This window comes from Corvus hawaiiensis, chromosome 7 (assembly GCF_020740725.1).
Source record: "Corvus hawaiiensis isolate bCorHaw1 chromosome 7, bCorHaw1.pri.cur, whole genome shotgun sequence".
Taxonomy (NCBI): Eukaryota; Metazoa; Chordata; class Aves; order Passeriformes; family Corvidae; genus Corvus; species Corvus hawaiiensis.
The window spans coordinates 13357414-13379784 of NC_063219.1; the positions used below are offsets into that span (position 1 = coordinate 13357414).

At 44.6% G+C, this 22371-nt stretch overlaps 1 protein-coding gene across 1 annotated transcript; it reads left to right on the forward strand.

Annotated features, from left to right (window-relative positions):
* The first annotated feature begins 2964 nt into the window (after nucleotides 1-2964).
* FZD7 (frizzled class receptor 7) lies at nucleotides 2965-7308 on the forward strand. Its single transcript, XM_048309883.1, has one exon. It carries the CDS (start codon nucleotides 3646-3648, stop codon nucleotides 5365-5367), a length of 1722 nt encoding a protein of 573 aa, XP_048165840.1. The 5' UTR covers nucleotides 2965-3645; the 3' UTR covers nucleotides 5368-7308.
* Nucleotides 7309-22371: the final 15063 nt, after the last annotated feature.

The following is a 22371-nucleotide window of genomic DNA, read 5'->3' on the forward strand; positions in this document are numbered from 1 at the left end:
GTGGTTGCAAGAGACAGCTCGTGGGATGCTGCAAAGTCTTGTGCAGTGCGTTTGTTCTGGGTGACTGATAACCTGCCTAACGGTGGCTGCTGTGCTTACTGTGCTGATGAGGATCCCTCCCCTCGTGTTGTAAGGAAATTTAAGTAATTTTGCAGGCTGCCGTTTGAACTGTAGCTGATGGTACTTACAGAGGTTCTGGATGCTTTGGAGTAACCTGTGTCCCAGAATCATGAATTTTGCTGCTTTTCTCTTTTCTTTTTTCTTTTCCTTCTCTTTATTGTCCCCTGAAAGCTGTCAGGATGTCTTAGACTGACTTGGGAGTCTGGGATTTTCTTACACCACAGTGTGCCATTTTAAGACTGCCATTGCCTCTCTCAGTGATTGTTTCCCATCTCCCTGTGGGTCTAAATAGAAAAAAGATCTTGGAATTTGGTAACATGCCCAAGAGATTTTCTTCATCTATCTTAGTAAATCCTGTTGCACATTCCTCCCATCTGGGATGACCTAGCAGCATCGCTCCATGTGATAAATTTACTCTTCTCTCTCCATAAGAAATAATCTAGGACATAATCCTTCTTCCTTTCTGCCAACCTTTTCACTACTTTTTCCCCTTTTGCTACACTTTGATTCTACGTTATGTTCATAAGTGTAAAGGATGCTTTTATAGGATGTATCAGAGATCCAAGTCATCTTTTTGTTCATACCATAGTTTGGATGAATGACTCTAGCAAATGGGACCAGTAGAAAACTGGGGGAGCCACTGATGCCATCTGCCCTGTCTTGGAAATACATGTCCAATTAAAGCCTTGCCAATTGATTTGACATACCTTACTCTGAATAGTTTCTGTCACTGTGTCCCCATTGCTGAAAGGTAGTTTCTTGCAATACAATTTTACTAGCTCTGAACTTGTTTCTTGAAATCAGAATGAGCAATGCATGGAGCAGAAAGTTTGAAGTTGCTTTACTTTCTCTGCATTGTCATTGCCTGCCAGCGAAACATCTCATATCATCCAATGTTTTTCATAGTGAATATCACAAAGTGCTTTGCAGATGAAGACAGTCATATAAGCCTACGTGAAAAAGAGAGGCTCTAAGGTAATTATTACAGATTGGGGGGGGGGCAGAGGGGGGAAGGAGGAAACCAAATCCCCCCAAAACAAACCAAATCAAGCCAAACAAAACAACAACAACAACACCACCAGGAAAAATTTAAAAATAAATAATAAAAAAAAACTCAACAGAAAAACAACCCCCCCAAAAAAACCCAAGCAAAACTGTGGAAAGAATAATTTTATTGAAAGCTACTAGTGGCCAAAAACTAAACAATAGAGTAGACAAATTAATGTAAATTTGTCCCTTGGGACAAATTTAGGTGTTATTTAGGTGAAGAGTATCACAAAAACCAGGTGTAGAAAAGCAAGGAATTTAGATAACAGGGCTTAAAAAATTGAAAAACTGAAGTATCTCTAAGACACTCTCAAACAACCATAACTTAGAAAGTATAAAAGACATTTCTTTTGCAGAAAGAACTGTTGCAGCCACGACTAGCTAGTCCTTCCCATATGTATTTCTTTATATGCACAGTATTATTTTTAAAAACATCTCCATTAAGAGTAAATTTATTTTAGCAAGCCTGTTTATAACTGTCAACTTCTCCTAAGAAATGTAACAAAAGCTGCAGCACCATGGTCTTATTGGCATGAGGACACATTGTTCATGAGCAGTAGAGGATATGGAAAACATTTGTCCAACAATTGCTCTTGGAGCTCCCTGAGCCAAACCCTGCTCTCTTTAACTGCCCTGGAGGACGGTACGGATTGGTGTATTTGCTTAGCTGCTAATAGAAGCACAATCCCGAGCAAAGGAGTAAAAGTAAGAATTTAAGTACTACAGTTCAAGGGGACCTCTGTCCTCAAAGGGAAGGATGGGGTAAGTTGAATAATAGTTGGCTCAAGCCTGTCTTTGAGCACAAACTCTCATGGGCCAGTGAAGCAGAAGCAGGCCTTGTTGCAGGGCTTTTGTCAAGCACACCCCTTCCGCGCTGCCGAAGACATGCTCTGCCTGCACCTTGGCCAGATGGTCCCAGCTCCCCATGTTTTGGCAGTGCACCTCAAAACACAGCTATGCTGCAAACCCCACATTCCTGTCCTTAGCAAATATGTGTTGGTGTCTAGCGCTAGATCTGCTCGGCCTAGCATGCCAGTAACAGCCCTCTTCCCTCCTATGCCATTTTTTGTCCTGCAGGCAGGGTGCTTTCACAGAGGAACTCCTGGTTTTTCACCGTTTAATCGAGTCTCTTAAGGAATCTCAGCAGCGCAAATGGGGATTTAAAATTTCTCCTCTTTGCTTAGGTAACACTGGACGTTTGAAAAAAAGCTGCCTTCCCCCAGCTAGGGCTTAGATCTGCATGAATAAAGCGTTTATTCTGCCAGCAAAAAGCAACGGTCATGCTGCGATAACAAATCAAACCCCCCACGCTGGGGAGGAGCTGGCGCACAGACACGAACATCCCAACTACGCAATAGGATCATTCTGCAAATGTACCCGGGTGCTGGGTTTGGTCGTTTTTTTTCCTTACACTAGTTTTTTTTCTTCCTTTTTAATAACTCCGGGCACAGGCAGCTGTTCGCATTTTCAAAGCCTGCTCAGAAAGCAGCCAGTTAATTTTAGTTTGCTCGGGCCACCCTGAGCGAGCTGCCTGGGCCCCCCCGCCTTCCTGGCTGTGCCGGGCAGCGTGGGGGGTGGGGGCCGCGGGCGGCTCCTCCCGGCCCGGCCCGGTGGGGATGGGAAAAAGTTGTTCCCAACTTTTTTTCCCCTGGCGCGAGCTCCTCCCCCTCCCCTCCCCCAGCGCGGCCCCGCCCCCTGCGCGCGGATTGGCGAGCGGGCGCTGCGAGGCCCCGCCCCCGGCGCGGTTTGTGAATGGGGCCGGCGGCGGGGGCGGGGCCCGCGCGGAGCTGCGCCTTTTTTGTGTGCCGGCGCGGCCGCGGGCCGGGAGCCGCGGAGCGGGCGGTGGTGGCGGGGCCGCGGGCTGAGAGGAACGGAACGGAACGGAACGGAACGGACGAAACGACACGAAACGAGCCGAGACGAGGCGGGAGGCGCACGGCTGCCCCGGACGCACAGCCCGCAGCGGTGTCCGTCGGGAGCGGAGCCCAGCCGAGCCGCGGGGAGGATCGCACAGTAATTGGATTTTGAAAGTTATTTAAGCCCCGGAGTAAAATACACGGCTCAGCCGGGCGCGGTAATAATCCGTTTAGCCGTAACCTAAATCCCCGGGGCCGTGCAGTCGTGCAGGGAGCAGCGCCTCCGCCTCGCCGCCGCCGCGGGACCCTGCGCGGAGCTGGCCAGAGCCGTCGCCGGGCTACGCGCGCGTCTCCTCTTTCGCTGCCGCCTTCTCCGGGGAGAGCAGCTCCGGAAACTTTCGCCGAGAGAAGCGCCGCCACCGCGCTGTGAGCGCCGCCGCGTCGGAGCCGAGGAAGAAAGTCGTGGAGGTCCGGTGCGGAGCCGCGTTCCTCCCGTCGCCGCGCTCCTGCCCCACCGAAGGGGCCCCGCCGCCGCCCTCTGGTCGCTGATGCCCCTGGGGCGTCCCGCCGGCCGGCTCTGAAAGACCCCCCGAGGCTCCCCGGGCCCCCGGCCGCCCCGGCGATGCGGGCTGGAGGAGAATGCGGCAGAGCGGCCGCCGCCGGCTGCCCCTTGCTGGGGTTGGCCGCGCTGCTGGCCGCCCTGCTGGGGACCCCCGCGGGTGCGACGGCACAGCAGTACCACGGCGAGAAGGGCATCTCCGTGCCTGACCACGGTTTCTGCCAGCCCATCTCCATCCCGCTCTGCACGGATATCGCCTACAACCAGACCATCCTGCCCAACCTGCTGGGCCACACCAACCAGGAGGACGCCGGGTTGGAGGTGCACCAGTTCTACCCGCTGGTCAAGGTGCAGTGCTCGCCCGAGCTGAAGTTCTTCCTCTGCTCCATGTACGCGCCGGTGTGCACCGTATTGGAGCAGGCCATCCCACCGTGCCGCTCCCTCTGCGAGCGGGCCCGTCAGGGCTGCGAGGCCCTCATGAACAAGTTCGGCTTCCAGTGGCCAGAGCGGCTCCGCTGCGAGAACTTCCCTGTTCACGGTGCGGGTGAGATCTGCGTGGGGCAGAACACGTCGGATGCCCCACCAGGACCCGGTGGTGCGGCGGGTCGGGGGGTCACTGCCCACCCCACAGCTGGCTACCTCCCCGACTTTCTCACCCCACCACAGCCACCCTCTGGCTTCTCCTTCTCTTGCCCTCGGCAGCTCAAAGTGCCCTCTTACTTGGGCTACCGGTTCCTGGGGGAGCGGGACTGTGGAGCCCCCTGTGAGCCAGCTCGGCCCAATGGGCTCATGTACTTCAAGGAGGCAGAGGTGCGATTTGCCCGGCTGTGGGTGGGCGTGTGGTCCGTGCTTTGCTGTGCCTCCACCCTCTTCACCGTGCTCACCTACCTGGTAGACATGCGTCGTTTCAGCTACCCGGAAAGGCCCATCATCTTTCTGTCGGGCTGCTACTTCATGGTGGCAGTGGCCTATGCAGCAGGCTTCTTGCTGGAGGAGCGGGTGGTGTGTCTAGAGCGCTTCTCTGAGGATGGCTACCGCACTGTGGCCCAAGGCACCAAGAAAGAAGGCTGCACCATCCTGTTCATGATCCTCTACTTCTTTGGCATGGCCAGCTCCATCTGGTGGGTCATTCTGTCCCTCACCTGGTTCCTGGCTGCTGGCATGAAGTGGGGCCATGAGGCCATTGAGGCCAACTCCCAGTATTTTCATCTGGCTGCCTGGGCTGTGCCCGCTGTCAAAACCATCACCATCTTGGCCATGGGGCAGGTGGATGGGGATGTACTCAGTGGGGTGTGTTATGTAGGTATCTATAGTGTGGACTCACTGAGGGGCTTTGTGCTGGCGCCTTTGTTTGTGTATCTCTTCATTGGCACTTCCTTCTTGCTGGCTGGCTTCGTGTCCTTGTTTCGCATCCGCACCATCATGAAGCACGACGGCACCAAGACGGAGAAACTGGAGAAGCTGATGGTGCGCATTGGTGTCTTCAGTGTCCTCTACACGGTGCCTGCCACCATTGTCCTGGCGTGTTACTTCTACGAGCAGGCCTTCCGTGGCACCTGGGAGAAGACGTGGCTCCTCCAGACCTGCAAAACATATGCTGTGCCCTGTCCCAGCCACTTTGCCCCTATGAGCCCAGACTTCACTGTCTTCATGATCAAGTACCTCATGACCATGATTGTTGGGATCACGACTGGCTTCTGGATTTGGTCTGGCAAAACCCTTCAGTCCTGGCGACGCTTCTACCACAGACTCAGCACCAGCAGCAAAGGCGAGACAGCAGTATGAGACCCACCATGTCCCCTCTGGCACACACATACACATGCACACGAGCAGAGGAGGCAGAGGAGATGGATATGCAGCATAGGAGTAGGGCAATGGTTCCCTGAAGAGGGAAGAAGGGAGGCTTTTCCAAACTTTTTCTTCCTCACAGAAGGTTTGAAAAAAAAAAAAAAAAATGCATAAAGGATCAGTAAAACTATGTCCAGTGGTGCTTATGCCCAGCTAAGTGGAAGAGGACAGAAAAACAGGCCACGGCTGGGACAGGAGTGTCCTTCACCCAGAAGTCTCCTTACTTCTCTCTCCTGCTACTCCTGTCCAGGAAAAGACACTCCAATCCAACTAAAATCATCTGGCCTTGCTTTGGACAAGAGGGAGGGGAAGTCAGACCTGTTGAGCCACCCCTACCGAGAAGTAGCCAAATGCTCTCTGAATTGCCGGGGCCAAACTGCAGCGTGGGCAGGGTAACTCCCGAACCTGAGCTCGCTGCCTGCTCTTTCCAGCTCGGCGGAGCCATCACGTGAGTAATGCACAGCCGGCTACAGCCCGATCGTGTGCTGGGGAGATGCCTCTGTTCTGTCAGCTCACAAGTTCCTTCTTACCTCAGTGATACCTGTTGTAATTGTTTTAAAGTAAAAATTTGGCCCTCAGTCTGTTGTTCTTGCTGCTGTGGGGAAGGAGGGGGTTGCTATTCCACACCCTGAAAAGAAATGACTTGTTGCTTTTCAGCAGAAGGCTTTTCCCCCTTGCCTTTGTTCTAGGAGACAAAGGGGGAAACAAAAGTGTTTTCTATGTAGAAAGGCATAAGCATGGGATCGGTTTTTATGGGCAAACTAACAAAAAGAAGTCGTTGAGGTTCACCCTTGGATGTGAGGAGCTCGCAGAAATAAACATTCCTTTTATGAAAAAAGGAGGAGGCAGGATGTTTTCCTACCGTTCAATATGGGTCACTTTTCTAAGCTGAAGGAAATGCAAGATTTAGAGGGCAAGAAGAGCTTACCCTAGAGCACCTGCCAAAACAAGAGCCATTAAAATCTGTAACGTAAAGACAGGATTTTTTTCCTTCCTTCCCATAAACCTGCTTTCTCTCCTGCTTTGCAGTGAGCTCACTGCAGACAAAGTCAATACACAGCCAGATTCTGGGGACGGGAGGAATCGTTTTGGCTCACGATGAACCCTTTGCCTGCTCCTCAGGTTCCCTGAGCTGTATGGCAGTGACTTTTGGTGCGGGTGGGGGGGCTGGGGCTGGGTTTTACAATCAAGCAGTTACTGCAAGTGAGCAGCCTTCTCATTTTGGCTAAAATACTGCTGGTTAAGTTTCCAGTGATCATGTCTTGGAAGGAAAAGCATTCAAAATTTTATCATCAAATGCATCGTTTTCTTTTTTGAAATGTGACAGATTTTTCTATTCTGAAAGTTTTTATGTTGACTTCTTCATATTTTATTTTTTGTTACTACTTTACCTTTATATTCACTGAAGGGTTGTTTTTAATATGTGTGTGTGTATATTCTCGCCTAAGGACAAAATAGGACATTCTGGATTTTTAGCAAGTCTCCACCCTATAGCTGCTCTTCATGTTTTTTGGGGGGAAAGTGTCTAGAATGAAACTTTAAAAAAGAAAAAACCTGTTCAGGGTGAGGGGGCAGACTGCTCCTGTCTGAGGGCATACCAGTGGTCTGAGCATAAGGAATGGGCCCATCAGCCAAATCCTTCAGTAGATCTGATGTCAGACTTGCAGGGCTCGGGTTTTTGTCTTTTATAATGTGCACGTGGAAGAAAAAAAACAAGCGTGTCAGACAAGTGCAGTATGTATATTTTGTAAATCTCATTTTTGTAAGAAAATATGTATTTATGTTTTTACTTGATTTTTTTTTTTTTTTTTGGAAGGTCTGTATGAGGCCCTGCTTCACCCCATGTACAGATCACTAAATAAATAATTTTTAATACAAGGGCTCTAATGATGTTCTTTCCATCTTTGAATACTTGGCAGGTTTTAGAATGGGGGGAAGCTCTGAAAGTGGTGTCTTCTCCCCCAGTTTGTTATGGCAGATGCAAGAGACTTTTAGGTGAATGCAGACTGGAAACTCAGCTGTGGCTTGAAACTGTTTGTTCTGATTACCAGCCCCTCACAACAGGAGAGCACATTTTGAGACAGCCGGTTTCAAATGTCTGCCCTCACTTGAGCTACTTGCATCCTAGCCAAGTTTTCTTCCAGTCTCTGCCTCTTGCTGAGGGCAAGCTGATAAACCAGTTCCCTTATCTAGAAAATAAGGATAATGCTCTCTTCCCATTCCAAAGAGACTTTGAGATTGAGAACTGGAGGGTGCTACAAGTGCTGTAAATTAAGTCTTCACTTTGACGGGCAGAGTGTTACAGGGAAACACTATGGACTAGGTCCTTTCTAATGGCTTTCAGCGGGCAGTATCATGAATTGGTGCTTTTTCCCCCATAGCACCTTTGCTCTCTGCAGTTTTGTTCAAGTGAATTTTAACTTTAATAGCTAGCCTGAAGCCTACATTCTTTCTTATCACAGTCATCTGAAAGCTTCAGTGGAATGGTCTATTTTATTTAATATTTTAAACTGAAATGAATGTTTAGATCTCAAGCTGTATTGCTACAGTCATGGAAGGTGCCCAACAGATAGAATGGGACACCTGTGAACTGATGATACTTTACAGCATTTCTTTCACAAGAATTTCAGACTACTGTCTGGGTTCATCACCCTTCCTGTACCTATGCCAATACTAAAGTTTAAGTTACAGAACAGAGATAGATCTAAGATGCCTTAGCTAGATGCCATCATAGTAGCTGTGGCTGCACTGCAACATTGTTTCATTTACTAAGCATAGTGTGTAATAGTTCCACTTTGAAGGCACTATATTATTTGGACACTGCTCTCAAACTTAACCTTTTACATTGTATGAACTACTGATTTAAAAGTTCTTTTAAGAGCTAGCCCCATTCATACTGCCTCTCTAGAAAAGCCACATCTTTTATTTGAAAACACCTCTTGCTGCTCCCCAGAATTGCTCAATTGTCAAGTTTCCTTTTTGAAAAGACCTTTGCATTCCTGCCAGTCAGGCTGCTTCAGACTGCTCCATGACATGAGCTTGCTGATCGTTGCTGAGGGGGGTTTCATTCCACTCACTCAGGAAACCTGAACCTTTCTATAAACATTTCCTCCCATTAATCCATCAGTGCCAGCCGGAGCGATGGAACGACTGGAACAGCTTGCGCTGTGAAGGACTGGCAGCAGTGGTGTGACAGACACCCCTGTGCTGTGCAGCCCCAGCTGCGTTGCTAAACATGCAATCAATCCTTAATGCATCATGGACCGCTACGCCTGCGATCCGTGCAGGGGGCCTGTCCCACTGCTCTCCACTCACCACCCATCCCCGCTTGCTGGATGAGAAACCATTTACATGTGATCACTATTTTTGCTCCATGCATGAAAAAACTCTATATGTAGATTATTTTTAGTTCATGAGACATTCATATCTGAAAAGAAATGTCTCTATTTCCACCATAAACCACTAAAGTTGAATGCTTTTATTTCAGTATTTCCTATTAGGTACTTCTGGATTTAAAGTCACTTATGAAAAACTATCCAAATCATGGGATTTAAGATGATTTTTAAAATTTGAAATTGTAGGTGAAATTTGATGCTGGTGTAAAGTAGAAGCAACTGCTATTCACTTTTATGCAGATGTGACTCACATCAAGACTGAATTTGCTCACAGTGGAAACAATTTGGAGAATTTCAAGTAGCGATAGTGTCTGTCCTTCTGGAATAAAAATGTCTACCACCTCTTTGATAACAAAGTAGCAGTTACTTTCATAATGGAGTACAATTCAAAAAATCTCTTTGTGAAGCTCTCTGGAAAAAAGGAGGAAAAAGAAGCCTTTACTAGCCTTTGATAATCACTACAAAACATTTTTCTCTGACTAATGTTTAAGTCCACTTTAATTTTTTTAAGTTTAAGAAAAGTTTCCTCCCCTTTACCCTTGGCTCTGGTCTATGCAGCATGTTTTGGTTCACAAGAACTTAGCAAGTAATAGTTCCATTGATCCATATCCCTGTAAGTTTACACCATATACTATATTTTCATGAAAACGACATAAGCACTGCTTCTTCAGTTTCAAAGACATTTGTGTAACTCTCTAAAATGAAGTATTATTGTTTCAGGCAAGTTAAAGAGGAGGCTTCAACAGTTCCAGAGTTCATGAATTGCAGCAGCAGCTGAATGTTTGTCTCTACAGAATAAAGTGCTTTTATAATACGTCAGTGTTTGTTTGGGTTTATTTTTGGTGGAATACCCACACCAGTGATTGAATGTTTTTGTCTAAGTACTTCACCCGCAACCAATAACTTTGCATGCGAGTAAAAACCACACATCTCTGTATTCACCAGCTGGCAACAGTAAACATTACTTATAATTTCACGTGGGTTTAGAAACCAAATTACTAGCTTGCGTTTCAAATAGCCTCTTTTTTTTTCTTCGTCTCACTCTCATTTCCTTCCAGACTTTACAGGTACTTCATATATACCCCGCACTTCATACATGCCTTCTACTCCTTTTAATTTTAAAACTATGAATCCAGCTGAAAGAAATTTAGTCTGTTGCTTGGAGAGGAAAAGATGACACTGAATCTTCAGCACTCTGATCATTGAGAAAGACTATTGCCAAGCCGGCCCCATATAAACCACAATAATTGTTTCATGCCAACATGTGTGTGGTTTTGGCAGCTACAACACTGCGTGAATAATATAGGACTGGGGGAATAAATACAATCATGGCAAATTCCCAAATGCCCCACTTAGAATCAACACATTTTGACTAAAATGATGCCCAAACTGTAAAACTAAAATAAGTACATCAGAGTTTAACACTGCTAAGATGACCAGTTTGTGCTGCAGTCAGAGGAGGGAGGTACAGGGAGGGTTTTGATGCTGTTTAAACCCAAGGTCCAAGGCTGCCTGGTTCAGATGGCTGGGCAGGTCAGTGGAAGTAAGGCACAAGACAGCACTTTCTCCTAATTCAGGTAAACTCCAGGCTTGAGCACATTGTTACCACAGCTGCAGCCAAATGGGATTCCACTGAATGATGCCAGGACAGGCCCAAACAGGGTCAGGAGCACACACTCCTCTGCATCACTTCCTCCTCTGTGTACAGCCAGCCTACCCACACCAGGAAACTCTGGGACTGGGATAAATGAGAATATGGATAAAAAGCAGGAATAAGTAGGGCCTAGAGCACATTTTTAAATAACAACTGTAAATTGGAGGAGATCACTAATCCATATTAGTCAAGAAATCCTGATTGCAACAACTTGTTCATATTGGCTGCCCCAGCTGTATCACAACTTGGCTTGGTAATAGGCAACCCTTCACTTAAGCATATTACTCTTACAAATACATATGGAAAATCCAAGTCTGCTGCCTAGAGGAGTAGCCTATATGAGTACACTTTGGCTGTACAGATCTTGGAAATTAGTCTCATCATGTGGCTACCAGGGTAGCCATAACCTTGCTATTAACAATTCAATCCCAAAGGCCAAGGTGACAACTGGAAAGAAGAAAAAATAGAGGCCCAGTTGTCCCCTACTTCAACCTTTACTGAAGGTACTGCAATTCTAGCATTGTTCTCAAACCAACATGCAGGAAGGCAAAGTCATTCTCAGGGCAGGCAAGGAGATAGATAATTCCCACTATGCTGTCCTTTTCCTCAGGCTAACATTCTGAGGGACTTGAAAAGGCTTGTGGTGAATAGGGAATTCTGCCAGAAGCTGTAGTAGAAGAAAAATATGTTATCTGGCCCAGATGGACGTAAAAAGCTGTTCTAGAAAGTAGGCACTAATCTAGGATTTGAAAGAGAAGTGCTTGATTACCTGCACAATCACAGATGGTGGCCAGATCACATACAGCCAGTCTTCCAGTAGTATTCAGGCAGCTAAAAATGGAGGCAGGTTACATGGAAAACACTTTTCATAAGCATTTAAATTCCCAGGTGCACATCTAGAAAATATTATCTCTGTGTTTAATTCCTTGTCTATAAAAGTGGAACAGTGACACTTCTGTATATTATAGGGATGTCATGAGAATGAATACTCTCAAAATCAGAAGAAATTGAAGACAATTTTAACAGGGCTTGTATAAATACCTCTGTCAGGTCTTTGTCCCACAGTCTGATATTTTTCAAGGAGATTCTGTTTGAGAGAATGCCAAATTAAGACCACCAGCTAGAATAAATTATTTGTATGTTTTCCAATATCTTATCTAAAACTGGTCAGGCTGAGGACATGCTTTCACAGGAGTGTCACTCTAGCCAGGCTCAAATATAAGGTGTGAGAGGGTATAAAGAGGCAAGCTAGGTAAATAAAAAGTTACACTAAACTGGGCATGCATGTCAAACAAAATGGACTCATGTTATAGTGGTGCTTAGGCATAGCAGAGATAAGGATTTGGGCCTATCTGTGCTGGTACTACAGAGTTCTTAACTCTTCCAGTACTCCCCAAGCTCTCCTGTTCTATATGTTACAAACACCGTTATCATCAACAGGCTCAATGACAACTCTGCTGTTCCTCTTTAAATAAGTATGGTTCACTTCAGCTTGCTGCAAGTGGAATCTAAGTCACAGTAGCAGGCCTAAAGCAGAGTTGAGCAAGGTTTCATCCAAGCACATAGCAGTGAGAACTCACCTTCCTTGCCATGTTTTCATTTCATCTCTTAGTTCCTCAACAGTTTTCGTCCTTCTACCATGACCTCAAACATCAATTTTCTCTTTATTAAAGATAACCAAGTAGAAGGATTAGTTTGATGCTTGGACATTTTCCTGCCTTAACAACAGGGAACAGCATGAGACTACTACACTTCTTTCACCAATGAAATACAGAAGTGTCTAAGCTAACTGGGGTAAATGTTTGTGTGTTGCCCTGATGCCAGCCTTTCCCAGGGCAGATTTCTGCACCCATCAGCCTTCATCACACATCAGGTTTTTGTTGCTAAATAAAATAAACTAACAAATCAAAAAGGATTCCTAAATGCACCAAGGCATATTCTAATTTATAGCTTACTCTCCCTAACAAACAAAAATGTAACTTAGAGAGAGTTTTTATGGAAGACAGTCAAAGGGAGCTACTTCCAAAAATATTTACCTAAAGCACAAATCAGATCACTTGCCTGACATGGCTTCCTTCCACAAATTTTCATTGTGGGGGGTGTGTATGTGTGTGCGGGCACATCTAGCACGAGTGCATGCTAGTGTAACAACTAGAAGTTACAACTGTAGGTAAATCACCAAAAGCCCAGTGAAGAGGGAAAATCAAAAGGCCCTTGCCCAATGCAGCTGTGTGCTAATTAAACACCGGTGTTAATTGCAATAGTGTGGCTGGTCCTCATTCCCTGTGTTTGTTGTGGTACCTGTGTGAGCTCTGGATTGCTCAGAACTTTCACATTCTCACAGAAAATGAAACTGTCTATAAAAGGAATGAAAGGCTGTGAGATGTATATATACCTATAGGGCTATTTTTAAAGAAAAAAAAGGATTTTTTCTGTGTGCTAGTTCAAAGCCAGCTTTGATTGTCTAAAGCAAGTCAGTGTTTAGAAAGCATAAAAAGCTAAAATGTAAAGATGGAATCTTTTTTATCTAATCCATGATGAAAAGAGCATTTCTTATTTGCCATGCTCTTGCCTCTCAAATTTTTAATTCTAATTTTTTAATTAAGGCAAAATATATAAGTCTAAGGCAGCATTTCCTGCCCTTACTTTACGAGATGTGCAAAGAAGCATTCCACTAGGGCCAACAGCCAGTAAAAGGGATGTCATTTGACACCCTTCCATAGCTATGCATACCAGGCTGGAACCAAGCAGGATTATGTGAGTGGATAGAAAGCCCTTCTAGAGAGACGATTTGCTCATACTGTTTTTCTTTACACATTCTGCTCTCTGAAGATAATAAATCAGCTATTGGATTTGCAGAAACAACTCTCATGATGGCTAAAAAATTCTGGCACACTGTAGATGAAGGCAGAGATCTGGCCTCTCTAAAGCAACTCATAGCGACCAAGGGAAGCAAGAAACCGAACCACAGCCGTGTGCGAAGGGACTAAACAGCACCGTGCCTGAACCATATTGCTCTTCTAACAGGGGCAGGACGTGGGCTGGGTTTCCAGAGCGCAGACCAAACCTCACGGCAACTTTCTGCTTTGACGGTAGGCTAAACCCAGGCCCCTCATTTGAGTGTTATAAGATTTAAAAGTCTGTTCTTTACAGTTACTTTGAGCCACAAACTGTCTTTTCTGGTAAGAAATCCCTGATCTGCAAAGACTAATTAATCGGTGGATGGTTTTGCAGTTATGAAGGCACAGAACTTTGTATCATTGCCCACAGACAGGGATCTAGTTTTCTGTCTTTGAGAGTTCTTAAGGCTTCTGCCACTTCAACTAATAAAGTCAACATAAACAAAGTTAATGCTTTAATTTCCACGTCCTTCATTTTCCTCAAGCAAAGATCTTCCTGCACTGAATTCTGAATCAAACCTTTATCAAAACCTCTCAAAATGAGAACTGAAAACAAATGTTTCTCAGAAAACAATTCCAAGAAACTCAGCAATTTCACTTAAATGACTTCCATTTTGCTATCAATTTTCATTAAAGCTTTGTTAACGAAGTGTCCTTTGGTCAGCATGTCACTACAGCACTCAGACTTAATAAATTACTTGAAAACAGACATTGAAAATGTAATAACAAGTTAGATACATAAAAATAAGCTGACGGAAAACTGTGTCATGAGAACTGTTATTTTCACAATGTCCGCCTCTCAGCATCATTCCTGGCTGCATCTTATTTAGTTGGTAAACTTCTTTGTATCAATACCAGCCTATTTTATTTATCCTTAAATGTAATTCTGCACATACAATGACACCTTTATTAATAAATGAGAAGCAGTGTGTGCCAGCAGACAGGGCACCAGACTAGAAGCCAGGAGACAGTCATATTTTTCCCAAATTTGCCTATGGTCTACAAATTCTTCCAATCATCCCTCCCTCCATTTCTTTTTCTGCCCTTCTCTAAATAGGATCACACTCTTTGGGACCAAAAAAAAAAAAAGTCTCTATTGTCCCCACATATGTGTTGGTACTGTTCCCATCTTGTTGGAGCCCTGATCTTGACGGGGACCTCTTAAGATTCGGCACAATGCAAGAGGTTCCAATTAAAAATAATTGATCATTAAGAGACAGAGAATAGGAAAGAGTGAGCTGGCACTTTACTTTCTATGGGGAAATACTCAAACACTAGTGGCAAAGTAAAGACATATGTGATGACACCAAATCTTCCCAAAGAAATGAAAGTGGGAAGTGTCACTCATCACCTTTTGGGCTTTTGTGTAACATGCATAAGGAACGTTCCCTTCTCTGAAGAGTCTCTGGGGACTCTTCAGATGATGGGATTTACTGTCACATGTCCTCTTCTCCCTGTCTTTTTTTGGTTGTTGTACAAAGTGCTGCCATGTGGGGTCTGTGTGATAGCACATACTGCAAAACATCTCCAGCTGAGCAGAATCAGTGCTGGCCAGTAAGATTGTTAGTTGGCTGACTAATCCCTAAAAATGAAAACCAGACACTGAAGAAACTATCTTGTTCATAGAAGGAAAATATTTATCTGCAATGAAATAAAAAACTAAACCCACACCAAAATAACTACCTGGGTATTTCATGAAAATATCACTAGTGAAGTGATTCAATAATTCAGCAGCAGAGCAAGGAGGAAGTTCACTACTTCCCCATGCACCCCAAAAATATGGATTTGAATTAAGCAAAATAATTTTCTACTTTACTCTGAACTGCTTCAATTGAGGAAGAAAACAAAGGGGAAAGTGTCTGAATGTTTTGTTGAAATGCTTTTTATATGAAGCAATTCCAAATATGAAACGCACCCATAAATACTGAAAAACATTATGCAACCTTATAAGGTTCATCTGGAATTAAGAGGAGAGACTAAGAGATGGACCAAGGCTAAGATGACAGGTAAAGGCAGATAGCTTGGCTTTGGATCCACAGGGAGTTTAAGAGAGACACAGAAGTCAGTTTTACCTACAGCTTGCCCCATATCACTGAAAAAGTCTAACCCACTTCACTTGCACGATGTAGACCTGGTAATAAGGGACACAAGGCAGCAAACTCAACATTTTTCTTAATGAGATTAAGAATGGCATATAGGGAAAAGTGTTTGTGGAGAGCAGAGAAAGAGCAACAGAAACATTTGAGACTGAGATGCAAGAGGCACATGGACACAGCTACAGCTACATGTACATTTGCTTTTCTTGTGTTTCAGGCTGACCAGAAAGAAAACTCTGGTGTGAAGCCACACTTCTGTGCCTGCCAGCCCCATGCTCATGCTAACTGGCCCCGCCTGCTAGCTAATGCAAGGGTCTGGCTTGTGGACTGGGCTGGCTCATAGATACCCATCTCGGAGTCCATGCAAGGCAAAGGTGTAACTGCCTGCCCCAGTCCAGGCAGGTGTTGCTCTGGAATTCCTCACACTGCCTTTTTAACAGAATATTCATAGCAAAGTACTGCCTCTGTCACCCGTTAAGTGTGGTGAAGTGCCCAGGCTGTGAAGGAGCACTTAGTCATACATTGCTCCAGTAGCATCTTCAGGGCCGAGGAAGGAATTTCTGACTTGTAAATTGCTGTCATCGACGTGATTGTTCAACAAGTTATATTCCTCCCATAAATTTTCAAAAGCATGAAGTTTGCTGACAAAGAAATTCATGAAGGTTGCCAGGAGCATGTAGTGCCTTTCTAGAATGTCAGTCCTAGCTATTCCCTTGGAAACCAGTAAATAAAGAGTTAAGGTATGAGCAAACACAACTTTAACTGTGCTGTTGGAGTGATGCCCCAATATGGCCATAGCATACAGAGCCTGTGTTATCTCAAAGGCAGAGTGCAAACATTTGGCGAATAGGGCACATGACCACAGGACAGAGTCTGAAGCCTTCTTTTTTGCAAGGCAAAACTGGTCCGTATGGAAGCCGCAGGGACTGAGGATAGGGGAAGTGCCAACAGCAACATTTCCCAGGAGACAGTTGGTCTCCTCCTCAGGACTTGCACCTACTCAATTCACAACCCCTGTCCTTACAGACCACCATGGGAATATTCTCTCCACCCCTCAGCACTGAGCCCACAGACCATCCTGCAGCACCTTTGTGCACTTCCCGTGTAATTGTGTAATTCCCGTGGGGAGGAAGAGCTCTAGGCACTGGTATTACAAAGTCAAAACCAAAAGGGGACACAGTAGTGAACCACATACATGAACAGAGGGGGCAGGGAGAGAGGCAAGCCACCTCCCAGAGAGACAAGGCCTTTCTCATGTCAAAGCTCAGCAGTTCCCTTGTGTCACAGCCACAAAGCAGGCAAGTGCTCCAGCACTGCCAGCTGGAGCAAGGCAGCTCTCACAGCTGACCGGCATGATCCCCGGCAGTACAGCCAACCCCAGGGAGGGCATGGGGAAGGTTTCTCAGGCCCTGCTTTTCAAAAGGCCTATGGCTGACCACATTTGCTAAGATGGAAAGGCATAAGAGCCTAGCAGACAGCTTTGCTTCTGTCTCAGTTAAGGGGTTTTTTTGGCAGGGATAGGATGGCAGAGAGTGTCAGCTGTGCAACAGCACAAACACTGCTCTGAAATGTAGGGCCATAGAGAACCCTGCTCAAACACTCCTTATCATGGCAGGGGTATACTCAGAAGTGTTGCACTGTCCCTCTTCTCTATTTATTTCTCATTCTCTGCTCCCTAGGAAACTGAGAATTACATTAGCGTCTCCCTCTTTTTTGTCCTACTTTGAATGCCGAGCAGCTAGCACCCATTATACTGTGACAATGTCCCATCTTACTGGCATATCTTAAATATGTACATTTTTATACTGCTTTAATAGTGCTATTTTAAACTTTAAAGCATGTCACTCGTCCTCATGAAAGTCAGATGGAAAATAATACTATTCTCATATTTTTCTGGTCCTAACATCCAAAGCAGCAGTCCCTAGAGCAAGCCTCTGTCCCCCTGTTGGTAAGAATTTCTGTAGCCAGTTTGCACAGTGCTGTCCTGCAACTACAACTGAAGGGCAAATCCTAGTACTACAATTCCTGCACATCTGCAGCATGTGAGGACTTGTTCTGTGATCACTTACAACCCCTGAATTTGAAAATTTGTCTGAGCAATAAATGCATTATCAACTGAGAAATAAATACAGAAATTGAAGACTACAAAGATAAACACTGGGCTGCTCTTACCCTTGTGTGGACACAGGCATGTATTACTAGCAGTAGAGTAGTGTGAGATCAAGAAGTGCATCACAGAACTGTCTTGAATCCAAACCTCTAGTCTCAGAGACCTAGACTCCAGTGTCTGAATACAGGCACATTCCTGCAGTTTGTTTTTTTCCAAAATATCTCATAAGGAAGAGCCTTTTCCATTATCATCTACCAAAAGCCAAAACACATAAGCTGTCCTACAGCAGACAAAAGCATGCTCATGTCCCTCAGAAATACTCTCCTGACTCAGGGATGAGTTTGCAGGGCTGTGGACCCTGTGCTTAGACCCGAATGTTCTCAAGCCTTGATCCCAAGCCCCAGGTGCAAAAATACGCTACCTGGTTCAGGAAATCAGGCTAAAGCTTGTTCTGCTTGACAAAGAAATGCCCTGTGGTCGAGCTGACTAGCGATGACCAACATAACCTGTCCACTTTTCATGTACTGGGAGAAAAAGGCTACTGAAGACTGCACAGTGTTGATAAAGCTGCCTCGTCCTCTTCCTAGTGATAACCACTGCATTCTCATCAGAGCATTTGTCACCAGCAATTTAAGAGTTAACCAAGACGGTGGACTAAAGAGCATGTATCCTTTTGTAGCCAAAAAAACCCCCTTAGATGCAGGCGTAAATATCCCTTTTCCTGACCTACAAGGTATTTGCCATACTGTCTGTCTCTAGGGTTAACAAACTCCCTGGCAGTAAGCGCTTCTGTAAACACTCCCACTTTATCTGCAGAAAGGGAGAATCCCAGCAGTACTGGAAACAGATATAAATGGAAACTGTTAAAAAAATTAATTAAAAAAAATATCATTCAGCATGTGTTAAAAGTAGCAGCGATTTCTGGCAAGAATTAATTAAACCAGATGAAACACTTCTGATATGATTTGTGTGATCAGATCATTTAATTAGTTCTGGCTTTTAGTTCGTTGTAACAAGCTTCTGTGAGGGTGAAAAAGGAATAATTGTTTATTCAAATGGTAATAATTTGGGTTTCTTTAATTGATTCCTAGTGTGAAAGCATTGATTCCTGCTGTTTTCTAAAGTGCTGAATGGCAAAGTTCCAGCATGATGTCCAGTTCTAGAGGCCACCAAGTCCGTCCCCCAGGGCAGCCCCCCATTTGTGATCTAGTCTGCTACAGCCCTATTGCTTCTCCTGGCTTGTCTATACACTGCTGAGCAGCGAGCAGGGCTTAGCCTTTCTGAAGTGCTTGTGGGTTTATTAAGTATTCCTGTGCGAAGCTGATGATGTGCTCGTAAATAATGTTGCTGGGACTGAAATATGTTTTCTTTACAACAGGCTGGATATTCTGGAAAGGAAATTTTAAAAAAAAAAAAAAAACAACAAACCAACAAAAGCAGACAGCCAGAGACTGTCTAAAAGTAAAGAGATTTTAGATAATACAAAATCTTCCTTTAAAAAAAAAAAAGGTGGCCTTTTTTTCTGTGCCTAAAGTTAATTCACTAGTCTTTGCCCAAGGACCGAGGAGGAAATTGACTTTGTTTCACTACTAGGATACAGTGTAGTGACGTCCTGGAGCTTACAAAGACACATACAGGCAGTTTTAAAAGTAGGACTGGTAATCCTGTTTCTGCTCATTACTAATTTTGTGGGTGCCAGTCAGTAAAAAGGCCATAGAATCTCTGCTGGGAGAAGGGTGGTACAGGATGAAGGTATGCAAAAAAACAACCACCAAAAAAAAAAGGTATTTCTGCAGTTTGAAACTCCATGGAAGCATATTGCAGATTTATGCCTAAACCAGTGCTGAATTATGGGTCACTGCTGTAAAACCAGAATTCCTTAGATTATTTAACCTAATGAGATCTGTGAGAGAAGAAAAAGGCCCCAGTCTGTAAGATTTAAGGGGTTGAGACCTTATCTGCACACTTTCCTGTAAAGCTCCAGGTGCACTGTAAGATCTATATCATCAGTTCCATGCTAAAAACTATGTTGTTTAAAACTAAACAATCAAAGGCTGAAAAGCAAAGCTATCAAGTATCATGAAACAGCAAAGCAAAGGTTGCCTAATGTAACCTTCTTCTGCCTCAGGGTTGTATGGTATAATATACTGTTTCAGTCTCTGACCAGGTACTGCCCCCACATTAATTTTTTTGGCAAGAGCCCTGCTTCACTCCAGGCACAGGACTGACAATGCTCCGCATACAAAGCAGCTCTTCAATATTCTTTTTAATCTCAGCTTTTCAGCGTGGGGCTCTGGCTCCATCTCCTACAAAATATTGCAACACTGCATGAACAATGATACTTTTCCATTTTATGGTGTTTCTTCTCTGCTGTTCAGGCCCAGACCCCTGAATGCTTTGCACTAGTTAACACATTTATTCCCAAAATGTCCCTGTGAGGTGAGGAAATATTACCCCTAGTTTAAAGAGTAAGATTGAGTTACCTTCTAAAGAAAAGCAGAAAAGAGGCAGGAAAAGCAACCAGATCTCTAGAGTCCCAATCAACCACTTAAATCATCATTTTTACAACAGGCCTCTGGCCTTTATTCACACCACACAACTTCTGCTAGAGGTTAGGCAGCAGTGCCAGAGACACAGCCCTATCCACTGGCATAATATAAATCTACTACTGTGACTCCAGACCAATATATTATATGACCCTGTTCTAGGTTTACTTAGGGTGAAATTCAGTCCTGTGCAGAGGGCCAGCATTTACATCCTTTCTCAGAGGTTTGCAGTTGTGTGCACCTCATGCTTACCCCTATGATCTTTTCTTGGAAAAAAAAAAAAGTTGTGCTGTTTGTCCACTAGACGCTGTGATAACCTAACTAAGCACACGTGCACAGACTGTGATTAGAAGGAAAGGCTTCTTGAGAACACTCTGATAATCTAAAAAGTAGGAAATAAGATAACACAAACTCTACATTGAAATAATTTTACCCAGGGAATTAGGGAACAAAACCATCTCCTTTCAATCATCATCTTTATAGCAAGAGTGTATTCTGTATACTCAAACACCTTCTATGTGCAAATCAAGAACCTTTTATCTTATTTAAATGCATATCTTGCTGTGTGAAAGGCAAGGCCTCAGATTTCTTCACAGAAGTACCTGCTCAGTTTATGTGAAGGGGAGGACTGAGACAACACACTGGTCTTGTTCCTTCTGCACTTTGCCAAGTTTACATATTTTCAGCTATCCATCTGTGTGCCAACGGAAACTTGTGAAAACCCCTAAGCAATGGAAGTTCCCTGTCCCTTTATATATGAAGGTGATTCCCAAAACTCCTTTTTTCCAGAGTTCATGGTAAACCAGTACAAATAAATAATGTTTTCTGAAATCATATGTAAATCAAAGCAAATCTGCATTTCACCAGAGCAGTGAAATCTACCAATTACCCCTCTGAAATCACATTTTCACTGCCGGCCTTGAGACCCATAAATTAGTCAAAAGGTCAAGATTGTCAGTGCAGCAGAAAAAGTGTAGCTCCTCACACACATACATGCACTTCCCTGGTCTTTGGAAACACTCCGAGAAGCAACAACACTCCAGGGCCACACTCGGTCTCTAAAGCAAATTTACCAAATCAGACACTTAATGTTCAAAACAGGTTGTTTTACAGTTCTAATACCTGCCATGGTCTCCTTTTTTACTGAACAGCTGTTTATAAGTTTAAATAAATTTAATTAATGGTTACAAATGACTGAAGAAAACAGGCTTACCGTGTTCAGAATGTTATTCTTTGCTGCTTTCAGCTTTTGAATTTCTTCCTTTAAAATAAATTTGACATTTAAAAACATGCATGGGTTTTTCAGGGAAGCTTTTAGCCATGTAGCTAAGTATCTCTCATATACTAGCATTTTTCTTTTTAAGAGCATGCTGAATGAAGCAAGAATTATTCCCACTTTGCAAATTGTGCAGCTGTTGTACCCTGTTGGTCCCACAGCTGGGCCTGTGTGATGTTATTCCACTCCAGTCCCCTGCCCATATTACTGTGGTATCTGGGGGAATCGGGATACTTGGGCCTGACCAGTGTTGACACGGGAAGCAAAGGTACGCCAAGCAAAGACTCTGGACTTGGACTGAGGGTGAATTGGACACATAGAAGTCAAGACAGAGCAAGCTCTGGGCTTCTCCTCTGTGTGAGTTTTGCTGTCCCATTATAAGGGACTAGTGCCAGCCTAGAGCTGGGCTTACAAAATACCTAGACACAATCTCAGAAAATCTATTCATACAAAGACCCAGTGCTGGCTCAGAAACTAATTGTTTGAGTTGCAGAGTGAATTTTGGAGAACACTCATCCTAGCCTTGCTGTTATTACTCTTCTCTGGCATCTGTAATTAATAGATTGACTAGAGACTTACATGTCCCCCCACTCTGACTCAAATCACGGTAGCTTGGCTCTCACAGTTGCACCACCAGAGCATTTCAGCCACAGGGAAAGGCTCAGGCAAAGATGGGAGTGAGAGCTGGGGACTGAGCCTTGCTCAGTTGCACTTGCTGCTCCAGCTGCCTTTGAAAAGATGAAAGGGCTATGGCAGCCAGGCGTTACTCTGCTTCCCTCTGGCAACAGCAGCTACCAAGGCAGTTCCCCTGGGCTCTGCCACAGCCAGAGGAGTCACCACAGCTTCACTTCTGGTTTTCCTTGGCAAATGTCTATTTTGCCTATGCCCAGACTTTCCCAAGACCACACAGAGGTGGAGGCTACACCCAAATTCCAAGTCTCAATATAGTAGCTCAACCACAAGT

What these genes read in the sequence shown, in the direction of transcription:
- FZD7 (XM_048309883.1), top strand. Translation starts at nt 3,646, where the DNA reads ATGCGGGCTGGAGGAGAATGCGGCAGAGCGGCCGCCGCCGGCTGCCCC.